General features: G+C 38.1%; 1 protein-coding gene across 1 annotated transcript; it reads left to right on the top strand.

The window, feature by feature from the left end:
- Window positions 1-539: 539 nt before the first annotated feature.
- On the top strand, window positions 540-16,120 carry EBAG9 (estrogen receptor binding site associated antigen 9). Its single transcript, XM_080646306.1, has 7 exons — window positions 540-781; window positions 6,546-6,643; window positions 6,873-6,951; window positions 7,703-7,861; window positions 9,515-9,622; window positions 12,894-12,985; window positions 15,593-16,120. The coding sequence occupies exons 2-7, from the start codon at window positions 6,561-6,563 to the stop codon at window positions 15,711-15,713; spliced, it is 642 nt and encodes a 213-aa protein (XP_080502432.1). The 5' UTR covers window positions 540-781; window positions 6,546-6,560; the 3' UTR covers window positions 15,714-16,120.
- Window positions 16,121-16,520: the final 400 nt, after the last annotated feature.

A 16,520-nucleotide genomic window follows, 5' to 3' on the forward strand; every position in this document is an offset into this window, starting at 1 on the left:
AAAAATCAGGCTTCAAAGAGAGAACCACAGAACGAAAGAACACCCTAGTTTGGGACAATGGCTAGACCAGGCTGCATGCGGGGGAAGTGCCACTCTTTAACTTGGAGGAGTCTCAATCCGAAATTAAAGAGCATTTCGCACCCCTCGGTGGCAGAATAATTGAGCTGTAACCACACCAAGATCATACGGACACAGTGGGGACTCCCTCCGTTTTTGCTGTCTAAACACTGCTTTCCCTGGTCCCCCAGGGCAGAGGGTGGAGCAGTAAGGGGCATGGTTGGGGCCGAGACACGCTATGGAAGGCAGGACCACGCGCAACGAACCCGGGAGCTCCGCGACCGTGCAGTCCGCAGAGCCAGCAACAGCCACCACGTCCCACCCCAGAGCCAGCCTCCGCCGCGCCTGATGCCGCTCGCCCCGCCCCCGGCGCTCATTGGCTGTCAGACCCGCAGCCTCTCGCCTATTGGGCCAGACGGGACGTGTGGCGGAGGGCGGAAGTGCGGGCCCGGAGAAAACCCAGAGGCCCCTTCAAGGAGGGCGTAGAGGGAGGAGTTGGGGGAGGGTTTCCCGAGGAGGCGGCGGCCATGGCAGCTGCGCGGCGGCAACGGCGCTTGCGACGGAGCGCGCGCCCGGCTTTGAATGAGCGGGGCTGGGACTGAACCGGCGGAGCGCGAGCTCGAAGAGGCGACCGGCAGCGCGCGCGCGCGCCTTGCGTGTGTGTGCGCGCGCGGCCCGCGGCAGCTCGGAGCCTCCGCCGGGCGGGCGGGAGGGGGAGGGGCAGGTGAGTGTGTGCGGCTCGCGCGCGCCCGCGAGGGGCTTCCCTTCCCCATCCCCGTCGCAACCTTGGCCTTGGGGTGCCCTCTGCCCTCCTCTGGTCAGCCCTCCTCTTCGCTCCGCACTCCGCGTCCTCCCACCTTCCTTTTCGCCCCTCCCGCAGGTTCCTCCCCCACCCCCCCGACCAACTGCCATTCTGGGGTACTGTTTCCGGGTCAGGGTGGCCTGTGGGGTGAGGGAAGGGCGATTGGGAGTGGGCCCCAGGCGTGCAGCCCTCGCCACGCCGCGCTCACGCCTGGGCGATCGGCTCGCGGGGCACCCTCCGGGAAACTCCCGAGACCCCCTACCTGCCTCCCTTCCCCCGCAGGGAAATTTGCCGGTCCTTTCTGCCCTTTCTTTGCAGACCTTGCTCCCTTCCCAGTCAGATTTTTCCAAAAATCTAAATCCCAGCCCACCTGCACCAACTTTTAGCAATTTAGAGCGTTTTAGAATACGCCGTGCGCATGGCGTCGGGTTGTGTAACCTGAAAACGCTGTTATTTTTCTCATCTGTACAGTGGGTATGATCTTGTTTTTTACCAGGCAGTTTCAGGTGGGGAATCTGACGTTATAAAGCATTTTAGTTATGAAACTCGTTACTTTGGAGTCATTCTGGAGACTTGAGTCGCCTTTATGAGAGCCTCCGTGGGGTCACGCATTGGCGGGCCTGGCTTCAGTTGCCAGATCTGGTTCCGTGTTGGACTAGGACCCGCTTCTCACATGCCATTGCCAGCTCCCCTTCCCTTGCCACTGCCAAAGTTTGGTTTTTGAAATTTCAGTGAATTTCAGGCAGAGTTTATCTTTGGAGCCTTGTGATATTCCTTAGCCTACTTCAGAGAGTTGCAAACTTAAGTGAGGATATTCCGTACTGTATTAAATCATATGGTTTTTCCAATGTTGGTATTAAAAACATTCGCCATGTATGACAGTTTTAGAAGTACAGCTCTTGGTGAATTGTTTACTCCAGCGTGTACCAACACAGATTGTGGCTTGATTTGTTCAATAAATTGTAATACGGTGGCGACTGAAAGGGTCGCCCCAGTAGTTTACATTGAATTACAGGGAGGAAAGATAATTCAATCTTTCAATTTCTAATGCAAAATTCTTTTTTAAAATTGTAGGTGGATCTTTTTCCCTTGACACAGCTGAGGTGTCTGTCATGTCTTTTGATTTCCTAGGGATGTCATTTCTACAAAAGCCCAGAGAACTGATTGTTGCATGGTTCTGAAACTTACTCTGCTTTATCTCCAGTTTTTGTATTTTCTTAGTAATTTTTAATGACATCTTAAGTTTAAATTAGATGATATTAGCATATCTTAGTTCTAGAAAACACTTGGAAGCAACCAAAGTGCGAGTTAGCCTGACACATGCTTATCAAGTTGGTGATCTAAAGACCATTTCGAAAAGCAAACTGAGGCAGTGAATAGACTAGCAAAACGAAGGGTTTCCCAAGTGGATATGGTGTGGGAAGAGCCGGAGCTTTGGGGTCAGTCCCTCAAATCCTGGGTGAGTGCATCTGAGCTTCACTTTCATCTGTTCTTAAGATTCCGGCGAGGTGATAGAACGTACGTTGTCCACAATAGCGATATTCAAGAGGCACACTGGTCTCCTGCAAGGATTTTTAAAACATGCAATACCTGACTATTTAGTCAGGGGCACTGACCTCATTTCCCTTAGATCAGTGGTTGGCAAACTGCGGCTCGCGATTGGCCCCTTGAGTGTGGCTCTTCCACAAAATACCACGGCCTGGGCGAGTCTATTTTGAAGAAGTGGCATTAGAAGAAGTTTAAGTTTAAAAAATTTGGCTCTCAAAAGAAATTTCAATCGTTGTACTGTTGATACTTGGCTCTGTTGACTAATGAGTTTTCCGACCACTGCCTTAGATTGTCAAATTAAAAATGACAACAGCCAACACAACAATAGTTGTCTGGTGTGAGCGAATCAAAATTATACCTAATTTTTTTTTCACATTGGCAAAAAAATATATTTTTTGGTGTGCTGCAGAATTTTATTAATTAGTTTATGTGTGCTGTGATTAAAAAAGATTGAAAATCTCTGGTCTAGAACATGTTGAGTGCTCAACAAATGTTAATTTCTCTCCATTCAACAAATACCTGAATCCCCTACTCTGTGCTTGGCATTGGTTAAGACCTAAAATGCTAAACTAAGCAAGATTGATGGGGGCTCTGCCTCCTTCCCTTGCATTGTCACAGGCTTGTGACAGCTGAGCAGTGAACACAGTTTCTCAGTACCGGGTCAGTAATATTTCCCATCATTCTTGGTAGAATCTGTTACATAGTAGTTGCTAAGTATATATCTTCAATGAATTGAATTGAATTGATTATAAATCTTCAATGAATTGAATTGGAACATTAAGTAAATAGAATATTCCTGTCTGCAAATCAGTATAATTGATAAAATCAAGTGTTGCTTGATAGTTAGCTTGATTGCATTTCCCCACTTAAGTGCAACTGGTTGGGAAATTTATCTTGGAAATTATAATATTACCAAATTTCTAAGAATGTTTATTGTTAGTGAGGTATTCTTGGCTTTTGAGTTATATAGACCTAGGTTTGAATCAAAGTCATTGGGTATGGGAACATGGAAATATGCTTACTCTCTGTGCTTCAATTCTGTGAAATGAGAGCAATAATATCTATCTCATAAGATGATTTTATGAGTTAAGTGAGATAATATTAGATAGTGCTTGGCACACAGTACCTGGTCAGTGAATATTAGTTCCTCTCATTAATCACAAAAGCAAATGTTTTGCAGAATGACAAAATTCTTAATTGCTAGTATTTCATATTGTGCTCATAACTGTTTCGAAGTTTTAATTTGTGATTGTTGCTAACATAAAAAATACACTTGATTGTATATTCCATTGAATTTTCTACATACACACAGGTTTACTTCTTCCTTTCCAATCTGAATGCCTTTTCTTTTCTTGATTGATTGCACTGGCCAGAACTTGCACTACCATGTTGACTAGAAGTGATGAAAGCAGACATACTTGTGTTATTCCTAGTCTTAGACAGGGTCATCACCTTGCCACTAATATTGTTGTGTGTCATTCAATAAGTATTTTCCAAATCGAATGACTTCAGTGGTAACTGGAAATAAAATTTCCAGTTGTTTCATCAGAAAAAGTGGATCTATTATTGACAAAATATTCTCATCCTCACAATAGTTTCATGCCATTGTGGTCAGAAAAGATGCTTGATATATCAGTTTTCTCAAATTACTTAAGTCTTGCTTTGTGGTCTAATATGTGATCTATTCTGGAAAATGTTCATGTATACTTGTGGTCTAATATATGATCTATTTTTGTGGTCTAATATACTGGAAAATATTCCAGGTACACTGTAAAAAAATGTGTTATGCAATTTTTGATGAATTGTTCAACATATGTCTATTAAGTCAATTTAGTCTAATTTTCTGTATGGATGAACTATTGATGTGAATAAAGTGTTAAAATCCCCTATTATTATATCACTGTGGATGTCTCCCTTGTGACCATTAATAATTGCATATATTTCAGTGCTTCTATGTTGGGTGCATAGATATTTATGATTGTTATAGTCTTTTCTTGGATTGGCCACTTTATAATTATGTAATATCTCTATTTGTCTTTTTTTACATTTTTTTGTTTTAAAGTCTATTTTGTCTAATATGAGTATTGCTACCCCATTTTTCTTTTTATTTTCCGATGGAACATCTTTTCCATTTCTTCACTTTCATTCTGTATGTCTTTCAGTTTGAAGTTAGTTCCTTGTTAGCAGCCACTCTATGTCTTTATTGGAGCATTTAATCCATTTACATTTAAAGTAATTATTGATAAATATATACTTACTAGAGGCCCAGTGCACGAAATTCGTGCACGGGGGAGGGGGATGTCCCTCAGCCCAGCCTGCACCCTCTCCAATCTGGGACATCCCTCTCACAATCCAGGACTGCTGGCTCCCAACTGCTCGCCTGCTTGCCTTCCTGATTGCCCAAAACCACTTCTGCCTGCCAGCCTGATCACCCCCTAACCACTCCCCTGCCAGCCTGATTGATGCCTAACTGCTCCCCTGCCAGCCTGTTTGTCCCTAACTGCCTTCCCCTGCAGGCCTGGTCACCCCTAACTGCCCTCCCCTACAGGCCTGGTACCCCCCAACTGCTCTTCCCTGCAGGCCTGGTTCCCCCCCAACTGCCATTCCCTGCAGACCCAGTCACCCCCAACTTCCCTCCTCTGCCGGCCGGGTCACCCCTAACTGCCCTCCCCAGCAGGGTTGATCGCCCCCAACTGCCCTCCCTTGCAGGCCTGGTCCCTTCCAACTGCCCTCCCCTGCTGGCCATCTTGTGGTGGCCATCTTGTGTCCACATGGGGGCAGGATCTTTGACCACATGGGGGCAGCCACCTTGTGTGTTGGAGTGATGGTCAATATGCATATTACTCTTTTATTAGATAGGATAGAGGCCTGGTGCATGGGTGGGGGCCAGCTGGTTTGCCCTGAAGGGTGTCCCGGATCAGGGTGGGGGTTTCCTTGGGGCGTGGGGCGGCCTGGGTGAGGGGCCTGTGGTGGTTTGCAGGCCAGCCATGCCCCCAGGCAACCCAAGCGGAGGCCCTGGAATCTGGGATTTATTTATCTTCTACAGTTGAAACTTTGTAGCCTCGAGTGGAGCCAAGCCTTCTGCTCCCTCTGTGGCGGCAGCCATTTCTGTTGGGATTTATGTATCTTCTATAATTGAAACTTTGTAGCCTTAAGCAGAGGCCAAAGCAGGCCAGGGCTGCAGAAGCTTGGCTTCCTCCATCGCCGCAGGCAACCCTAGCCTCCTGCTCTTTACAGCTCTGTGGCTGCCGCCATTTCTGTTGGGCTTTATTTATCTTCTATAATTGAACTTTGTAGCATTGAGTGGAGGCCTGGGCCAGCAAGGGCAGGCGGAAACCTTGGCTTCCTCAATTGCCAGGGAAACCCACGCCTCCCTCCTGCTCTCTGTGGCTGCAGCCATCTTGGTTGGGTTTATTTGCATATTCCCTCCTGAGTGGCTGGTGGGTGTAGCGGAGTGATGGTTAATTTGCATATTACTCTTTTATTACATAGGATTGCCATTTTGTTATTTGGTTTTCGGTTTTGATAGTTTTCTATTCTGTTCATCTTTTGCTCTCTTCCTTGTGGTTTGCTAGTTTTCTTTAGTGTTTCAGGGACACCCTATTTTTCCTGTTTGATCCCATTGTTCAGGAAGCAAAAGGCTCAGGGCAATGTAGCTGGGAACAGCTGTGGTGATCTTGCAGGTAATCCAAATCCCAGGAATAGAGCTCCTTCCACCTTATGAACGTGGAGGGAAACTTAAACAATGATGCTCACTGGCTCCTCCCAACCGCTGAGTTCCTGCAGCTCCTCAAGGGTTCCCATGGCTTCCGAGCCTTCTCTATTTGGTATCTTCCGCTTGTTGTTCAGTGGCTGTTTATTCAGCCCTCAGTTATACAGGAGTCATTGTTGTCTATATATGTGTATATTTGGGAAGGGGTGAAGTGAGTTCACTGTCCTCCACCGCCACCATCCTGGACCTCCCTTCATTTACATTATAATTTTAAATTTACTGTGCTATATTTGTGGTTTATAAAGAAAAGTAAAAAAATATGCCTGTTTTTCACAGCTTATAATAGGACTTTTAAGCTTGACTTCAGAACAGGAATATAGCTTGTAAAATCAACTTAATGCATTTATTTTTGTGCATTTTCCACAGGTTTTGATTCCCATCATGGCTATCACACAGTTTCGGTTATTTAAAGTTTGTACCTGCTTAGCAACATTATTCTCATTCCTAAAGAGATTAATATGCAGGTAAATAAATTTTATGTTCAAATTGACCTGTTTATCTTCTTCCTCGTTAGATACCTTCATCTAATGCATGCTTTTCATTTTTATCTTAATGAGCAACTCTTAGTTATTAAGGTACCTAATTCTAAAATTGGCAAAGATCTTTTATAAGCCTTAAGTTACTGTCCATAGTGCTTTTACCTATGCTTGTTTTGATAGTTCTTGAAATAAATTTTTTCTCCTTTTTTTTTAGATCTGGCAGAGGACGGAAATTAAGTGGAGACCAAATAACTTTGCCAACTACAGTTGATTATTCATCAGTTCCAAAACAGGTAAATTTTTTCAAAAGGTTGAATCAATGTTTTGGAACCATATTTTCAAACTGGATTTCAGACCATTTAGTATGTCATGAAATTAATTCGGATTTTTTGTTGTTACATATTTTGATTCTAAAGTTTTTACTTGGTTCTTTATTTTATTTCCTATTGTTTGGCTGTGGTTTTCTATTTTTTCTTATTGGTTTCAAGAGTGTTTGTGGTTTGTGGTTGCTTGTTGGACCACTTTTATAATAGTTAGTTTAAAGTCTAGTCAACATTTATATCACCTTGGGATTGGTGTCTGTTGATTGACTTTTCCCATGTGAGTTGAGATTTGTTGATTTTTGTGTGCTGAATAATTTTGGGTTATTTCATTGACATTTTGAATATGTTTGCGACTCTTACCTTATTTAAATACTATCAAGAATGTTGATATTCTTTATGTAATCAGGCAATCAACCTGATGGGCTTAGGTTGTAAGTTCCAATCTTCCTTTTGTGGACTGTAGTTCTAATGTCAGTTCAGTTTTCAAAGTATTTGCTTTTGTTTTGTTTTAATGGATATAAGAATGTCTAACTCAGAGTAAAAGTTTTTTTTTTTAACTTTTGATGTAGTCTTGGTATGTGAAATAAAATATATATTTTCCTTTTGGTCAAAAAAGTTTGAAACCTAATGTTTTAGCAAGCCCTTTTTTCTCATAAACAATGAGTGAAATGTCAGTTAGGTTCTCCCTATATGGCTGACGGTATTGATCAATTAAATTTAGACAGATGTTGAAGAGTGGACTTCCTGGGATGAAGATGCTCCCACAAGCATAAAGATTGAAGGAGGGAATGGGAATGTGGCAACACAACAAAATGCTTTGGAACAACTGGAACCTGACTATTTTAAGGACATGACACCAACTATAAGGAAAACTCAGAAAGTAAGTGAAAGATTTGTGTTTTTAGCAATTAAACTATGAAACTGCTTTTTATATTCCCATAGTTAAAATTAGACAGTATAACTAGTACTGTTAGAAAACCTATTTCTGATTATTAATTTGTGGTCTGTCATGTTAAAGGTGAAAGTTTATATATTCAAGTGACCTAGACACAGATCTAGTAATTTGTACACCTTTAAAAATTATATCTAGACAAATTCTGCTGTATATCAGAATTTGTAGAGACTAAGCGAAATGAAATACAATTCTAACCTTAAAAGTGTACACAATTTAGTGATGTCTATAAACTAAGTGCTTTCTGTTGTTTGTAACCATTATAAAACTGAGGCAAGGCTCTGAGAACTTAGAGTAATTATAGTTTTGTGTTAGTCATCCATACTTTATTTAATCCCTTTTGAGTTTAATATGGATGATCACTTAAAGATATACGGACTTTTTTAAAAAAGAACAAAGGCTGAGTATTTTTCTTTTTTTTAATCAAGTAGTACATATACTTAAAAATTTTTTAAATCATATATTACAAAAGAGCTTATATTGAAAAGCAAAGAACTTCTGCCCCATCACTTTTCATAGGCAGTTCTACTTTCCAGAAGCAGCCACTCATACATAATTTTCTGTTTAGGCTTCTAGTGTTTTTCATTATATTTATATATCTCTATCTATCATCTATCTATCTATCTTGCTTAAATTGCTGTGCCTTGATTTACCATTCACAAATATTGTCCATTGATTTTGTACTATGGTAAATGAGGGTTTATTTCATAACTACTCTTACCCTTCTTCCCCCTCTTTCAAATTTTATAATGTTATTATTCCAATATACCTCACCAGTTACTCTGCTATTTAAAACACACACATACACCTAAACTTTTCATTTCTTGTTCAGTCAAGCATAGAAAATATTTTTTTATAAATATGCTTTATAATTGAGGAACTCATTTGTTCCACATTTCTCTGTTAGAGTTTTTCACCCTCTCCTCCCTCTCATCTAGTGTCAGCTATATGTTTATATTTTCAAGGCTGATAACATTTACATGCTGTAATCATAATTGTTTTTGTTGAGTTATCTAAATGTCTCAGTGCTGAAAAGCATTAAGTTGTGTATTTTTCAAGGAGTTTAAGTGAGTTTCTTAGTATTTTGGAAGTATATTGCTGCCCTTAATAGTAACCCAATATATTACAATAGTACCCTAATAAATTAATTAGAATGAAAATGCTTTTAAGTTACAAAGGTAATATTACTGGCTTGAAAAAGTTAATGTATTTATAGATATTTACATGCATAGAGTGCTCTTTATACTTTAATAGGATATAGCTTTTTAAGTGCCTAATAACATTTTGGGGACCCGAGGTCTAAGAAAGAAAGCAGGGAAAGAGAAAGGAGGAAGAGGAAAATGTATTATTACTTTTTAAGAGAAATACAGTGTTTCTCACTATGCAACTGATTTGCGTGACAACTAAGAATTTCAGTACTTCTTATAGACTAAAATTTTTTTTACATTGTAAATTTTAAAAGAAGAAAGGTAGAACATATTTAAAATAATTATAAAATGCTTGGTTAGTTAACTATTTTGTCTATTTTTATGTAGTGATTTATAAAATATTCCTATAATTCTATTTCAATTAATCTTTCAGATCATTATTAAGAAGAGAGAACCATTAAATTTTGGCGTCCCAGATGGTAGCACAGGTTTCTCTAGTAGATTAGCAGCTACGCAAGATATGCCATTTATTCATCAATCAGTAAGTATGTTAATGGTATCTAAGCAAGGATTGTTTTGATTCTGTTTTCTTTAAAGAAGAAGAAAAACAATCAAAATGAATATAGTATTTGGACTTCTGTTACTTTGAAACATGTTTGTCAGATTGAGAGAGGCTGATCTGGAGTTTTACTATTTCTATTCTTTATGAGATTGTAAATTACATCAGATACTAACATCAGAGTCCCATTGTATACATGAAAGATAGAGACAAAATGTCATTTAAAAATATGACCTTTAAAGAGATTACCACTAAAATTTAACCATGACAGCAGGTTATTTTTAAGTGAGTTGTGAATTGTTTCCCTAGTAGATTTTATTTATCTTTAAAGTATGATTTGACTTTAAATGTGTTTGACTTAAATGCAATACCTTTAAGGGCAAAAGTAGTGAGGAAAGTATATAACTGCAGTTCTCAACCTTAGAAATGTATCGGAATCACCTTTGAACTTTAAAAACACCAAGGTCTAGACCTAAGCTTAAACATGCTTTGATAGATTATTGATTAGTAATTTTTAATTGATTATATATGCATCACCTATTGTTGTAGAACAACCCCACAGGGAGTGGCTTAAAATAACAGTAAACATTTTTCTTCTCATACAGCTTATGTGGGTCAGGAATCCAGGGGAGACTAAACTGGGTGGTTCTGGCTTATGGTTTCTAATGGGTTTCCAGACAAGTCATTAGCTGGGGCTGTAGTCATCTGAAGGCTCGCCTGGGATTGGAGAATTAATTTCAAAGGGCACTTACATGCCCTAAAATTTAATGTTGGTTTCACAAAGCCTCAAATCCTTGCAATGGACCTCTCCATAGGGCTGCTTGAGTTTTCTTAAGACATACTGCTGACTTTCCCAGAACAAGTGATCCCTGAGAACAAGAGAGCATGTAGGGGTGAAGCCACAATGCCTGCTTATGACTTAGCTCTATAAGTGACACACTGTCACCTCCACATTATTTTATTCATTAGGAGCTACCAGTAGTTACTAAATCCAGCCCAGATGCAAGGGGAGAAGAACTAAGTGCCACCTCTTGAAAGAAGGAGTATCAAAAAATTTGCAGACATAGTTTTAAACCATTACATCTGTCTGTCCATCTGTCATATTTGTTTAAACTACACAAATGCTTCTGAGGTCTGTTCAGGGGTCCCATGTTTATATAAATTTTTTATTCAGTGATCACTATTTTTACTAATGCCAGATGTTAGGCTACTAGTAGGTGCTAGTAATGTCGTGGAAAGTAAGCAAAACAGGCAGGTCCTTGCCTCAGAAGAATGCATTCTCATGGGGAAGGTACAATGTTAAATGAATGATCACACATAAATATTACAAACTTAGATAACTCCTATGCAGGTACATGATCATGTGATAGCACAATAGCACCATAGATATTTCTCTAAAAGAGCATAACACCAGAATGCAATTTTTTATTTTCTATTTCTAAATTGTAAATATTATTCATGTATGTATGCTCCATATTGGTAAAGTTGTTCAGACCTCCTCAGTGAATTAGTACAGGTATGCCACCTAACAGTAATTATATGATGATATAACATAATTATAGCTCATTATAAAGTTATAAATATATAACTGCTTAAAGAGTTGGGAAGGGGTAAAAAGGGGAGGTAGAAATTGTCTCCAATGCTTTTCCTCCCAAGCAGACAAAACAAGGGGCATTGCCTAGGAGAGAATGGTACAAGACGCCTGCACTTTGTTCACTACAACAAAAATGTTTTATTACCCATTCCACAAATAAGCTGCTTCTTTTAAATTGCACATTCTATTTTTTTGGTGGGGGGAGGGGAGGGAGGAGCTTACCATTTGTATTGTTGTGGTAGCTCTTTTTTATACTAAGGATATTAACTTTTTCTGTCATCTTTTACAGTATTTCAGCTTTATATTTTGGGTTGGATGTTTTTGGTATGTTTAAGTTATATGTAGCAAATCTACCTTTTACAATTATTTATTTTTTACTTAGAAGGCCATCTCTACTAAAGGATCAGATATCACTCCTTTTTGTAGTCTTAGTAGTTGCACTATTTTTATATTTAAATGTTATATACAGTAAAAGTCAAAAACCTCAGTGGAAAAATGGATAAATTTACAAATAAAATAGATGTAACCTGACAACATGAAGAAAAATAGATCTTACTAGTTCTCAAATTCAGAGTAAAATAATAAGACACCATATTTAGATGTTAAAGCAAAGATAGAAAAAATAATTGCCAGTATTGACAAAGGAACAAGGAAACAAGCTTTTACCTACTGCTGTTGGAAGGGTAAGTTGGCACAACTTTTCAAGAGAGTCATTGTATTTTGCTTCACTGGCTTTAAAAATCTTTTCTTTGATTTAGCAGGTCTACTTTTTAGAAATTTATATTAAAGAGATAATTAGAAATAATTTTAAAACAATTTTAATAGGATATTACGTTTATGGATAGGAGGAGAAGATTTAACATCTTTTCATTTTTAGGAGTAAGTGCTGAAAAAGAGAACATAATAAATTTTGTTCACAGATTGGTTCTAGTTATTTTATGCACATAATCACTTCCATACCTTACTAGAAACATTCCAGAATGAGCATTTTCATTGGTCTGTGGAAGAAAAAGTAAACTTTTAGAATCTGGGCTGGGAAACAGTGGGAAATAGTGGCCAGCCTAATGGTAGGTAGGACAGGAAAAGAAGCACAAGATGGAAGCACTCCAATAAAAAGTAGATTTTGCCCGATTCCTCATTTTGCCTGGGACCCCGACAGTAAGTGTCACTGAGAAATCTATCCAGTTCTGCTGAAGTGAAGATGACTGTGCTAGTTTGAAACTTGGTTTTTCACTTCATCTCCAGCACAGAGTTGTCCAGTCAAGCATCTCTAATTCAGTCTTCTCTTTCCGCCACCCTGACCCCAACCCCTTCCTCTTACTGAAAAGAGAAAAGAATTGGTTTATTCTTCTCCATTCCAAACTATAGTGGACAAAAAAGAAAAGTTAGATTAAAGGAGTATTCTTTAAAACAAAGGAGGAAAAAAGCTGGACTTGCCCTGGACTGGTGAATGCTGAAAGTCAAGAACCCCTCAGTTGTAGGCAAACCAGAGCCAATCATTTGGGCCTTGTGTAGGACATGGTGACATGGAATGGACCTGGAGCAGATACAGGGGAACGACAAGGCCTGGATTATATTCTAAAAGATGCTCTTGTTGACTGCTGAGGGGAGTAAGTATGGCTCTTTACTATTATAGTTTTTTTTTTTTTTTTATTGTAGCCTGAATTAGGTGACTTGGATACCTGGCAGGAAAATACCAATGCATGGGAAGAAGAGGAAGATGCAGCCTGGCAAGCAGAAGAAGTTCTGAGGTATTTGAGTAATGTTTACATTGCAACTTGAGTAGAAGGACTAGATTTGTTCATGTTACACGTGAGGTCAAGAAAGCTTATTCTGCCAAATGGTACATTTTTCTTCATTCTCATTTGAACCTTATATAATATGGGATTTTTTTTTTTAAATTTCAGACCATGTATGTTATTTTATGTGATTAAAACCTCACAAACCAATAATGTATAGTATTATAGAAGCAAGTTAATAATTTTATTAATGGCAAATAAGATCTTTTAGATATATACACTATATTGCACTACATACTTTATACTTCATTCCCTGTAAAATATACTTACCTCTTGAAATGTCCTACTATGGAATGTGAGTCACCACTATGTCACTGAGAAATCTATACAGTTCTTCTGTTGAAGTGAAGATGACTGTGCTAGTTTGAAACTTGGTTTTTCACTATGTATTTCTCCAGGTCAGAAATTATACTTTTCTTTTTATTTCCCCATGGTCTTATCATAGTGCTTAGCCCCTCAAATATGAATTAAAATAACTTATATAGCATTCTACATTTGTATGTGTATCTGAATTGATGCATTCAAAGCCCTATGAGGTAGATAATGTAAGTCAGGTACAGTCCATTCTACAGAAAAGAAAATATACTGGAGGGTTTCAGGTTTATTTTTGTTGGTTGGTATGTTCTTATTTCTTTGTTCTTACGAGTAATAAACTTAATTCTTGTTATCTGGGTTAGCTCAAAGAGTGAAAATAAAATTTGCTTAAGAGAGTTTCTGACTATCATCACTGATGAAAACCCAGCTATTTAAATGTATCTAAATTATGTTTCCATTTTGAAAGATGATATAGTAAAATACAGCTATTTTATTTTAAAACATTGTTATTATAATGGGAATAGAAAATGAATTGCCCTTTATCTGACTATTTTAACAAAAAAACTGATTTCATTTTTGTATTTTCCTTGTCTTTATTAATAAATTACTATTACCTTGAACAACCAGCAGAGGGTGCAGTTAAGTAACTGGAAGTTATGACTGACTTTCTTTTTTGGTCTTGTTCTTGTTTTCAGACCTCCTTTCCCCCTCGCCCCCCTCCCCCCCACACACACACATACTAAGGGGTCCATTTTAAAAGTTAGTAAAATTATGAGAGTTTTAAATATTTAGTTCTTATTTGATAGTTATTCAGTATAAAGGAAATATTTTTAAAATTTCACATGCCATCATGTATATTGTATGGATTATCCAAAAAGATAAACCATTTATTTTTTCACTCTCTTTTTTGGATAAACCATAGATATTGAATTCTGAGTATTTTAGAACATATTGGGGATTTTACTAACCACAAGGATAAAGGAAAGGGGGAAAGGGCTGTTTATTTTGAATCCAGCAATCCTAATGACAGCACTGTAGAGCACATGAGTTCACAAATATCTGAACATTCGCTGGACAAAACCTTCTTTCCCGCGCTGTCCTCTTGTGCCCTGAATGAAACAAGACCAAAAAATCAAACTTAGTGTTTCACATGATACCACAGCTCAGTCAGTAAGAAGACATGCTTTGTGCTGCAAAGTTGCTTAAACTCTTACCACTACTATGATCAATTTCATTAAGGAAGAAGACTTTGATACTTTAGTAATTCCAGATGTGTATCAACAGAAAATACATTTTGTCTGCAGTAATCTCTAAGTTTCTTCTTGTGCCAGAAACATTAATTGTTTATGTTTATATTTTAGCTACTGACCAGGTCAAGGCTTGAATATCCTATTTGTTTGTAACATAGACAGCCTTTTATAATTCTTTCCTATCTCCCTTTTTACCGTGGGTATTTTGACTTTTTTAGTGCAAATTATCAGTTTTGCTTGAAAATGGGAAGAGCTAGTGAAAACTAAAATTTTAAGAACTATTCTTTTAAAGCTAGTTAATTGGTTGTGATGGTCAAAATGTTGCCTAAAATAAGTCCCTGCTTTCTTGAATTTTGGTCATTTATAATTCTGCTTACTCCCCGTTGTAAGTATAATTGAGATTTGTATATACATTTCACTCACTGTGGTCAGCTTGCTACTACATATATAAGTAATCTATCTATCTATCTATCTATCTATCTATCTATATATATATATACACACACACACCAGATTTTCTTTATATAACCTAGTGTGGCCTATGCCATGCCCAACTGTGCTACAGCTTTCTTCCTCAACCCTGCATGTTTCTTTTTTTCTCATACCCTAAACCTTTAGATCTAGGACCAACTTCTATTTCTCTTCTTTGGCCTATTGCATCACGCACTCCCACTCTCATGATGTGCAATAAGTAAACATCCTGCATGCTGCCCCTTTATTAGTAGATCTGGTCAAATGTTAATCCTTAAGTAGAAGTCATATCTGTGTTCTTGACATCCTTCACTGTTTTTTAATTATTACAGTAATGGGAGATTGAGTCGTCAGTATCAGCCTTTTTTGAGTGGTATATAAAAAAAGCAGTGAAAAGAATGAAGACGTTTTACCTACATTTGATGCTGCTAAAAAGGCACTGCTATTTCTTTCTGGAATGTATTTGCCATTTTACCTGCATGGTATTTTCTAAAAGTGAAAATGGGAATATGTTTCTTTTCAGGCAGCAGAAGATAGCAGACAGAGAAAAGAGAGCAGCGGAGCAGCAAAGAAAGAAAATGGAAAAGGAGGCACAGCGGCTAATGAAAAAGGAACAAAACAAAATTGGTGTGAAACTTTCATAACAGATGTTCTTCAGGTGTCATAGTGCCAGTGGGAGAAATGTGAAATCCACAACCCAACCAACATTTGTATGGATCTAAGAGTATTTCCCGAATACAAACACACTGTTTGATTTAATGCATTCATCAGGCCATTCAGGACACTAGGATTCTGTCAAAGTACCTTGGACTTGTAGTGATTGAGACTCAAAAGAACAAAAAAGACTTATGAGACAATATTTTCTTCAATATGTTCCATTATAAGACAGTTGTTTGCTGTAAGCAAATTATTACAAATGGAATATGCCAGTACCTCTCCAAGTTGGTGTTTCTAGCTGAATAAATGGGTGTAAATAATTTTGTGGTGGAAAGAACTCTGTCTATAATGTTCTTCATTGTGCATAATGATAAAATAAATAATTTTAAATATTCCCTTGTTTCCATGAGTACCCGACCTAAATCAGACAAACGTGCAGGGCTTTAACTTCTCTATTTCTGTTGTCAGAAGCTGGTGTTGGCATACATTTCCTCTAATTTGGACTGGCATTGTTTATATTCAATACAACATTAAAGAATCCAATGAGTTTAGTTTTCAAGAAAATAACATTAAATGCAGTTTTATTTATCATAAAGATTTTTGTACATCATTTTCTTTTAGATGGTGTTATAATGTTATAAATATTTATAATTTATATTGCATGTATAAGCACATTGAAAATCAGATAAAATGGCAAACACATTTGTTTTACATTATTATGACTGTGAATTTTAAAAACTAGTATCAGTAGTTTTCCTTTTTATTGTAGATTTTTAAGATGTTATGGTCTCTTA

Source organism: Plecotus auritus, assembly GCF_963455305.1.
Source record: "Plecotus auritus genome assembly, chromosome: 11".
Lineage (NCBI taxonomy): Eukaryota > Metazoa > Chordata > Mammalia > Chiroptera > Vespertilionidae > Plecotus > Plecotus auritus.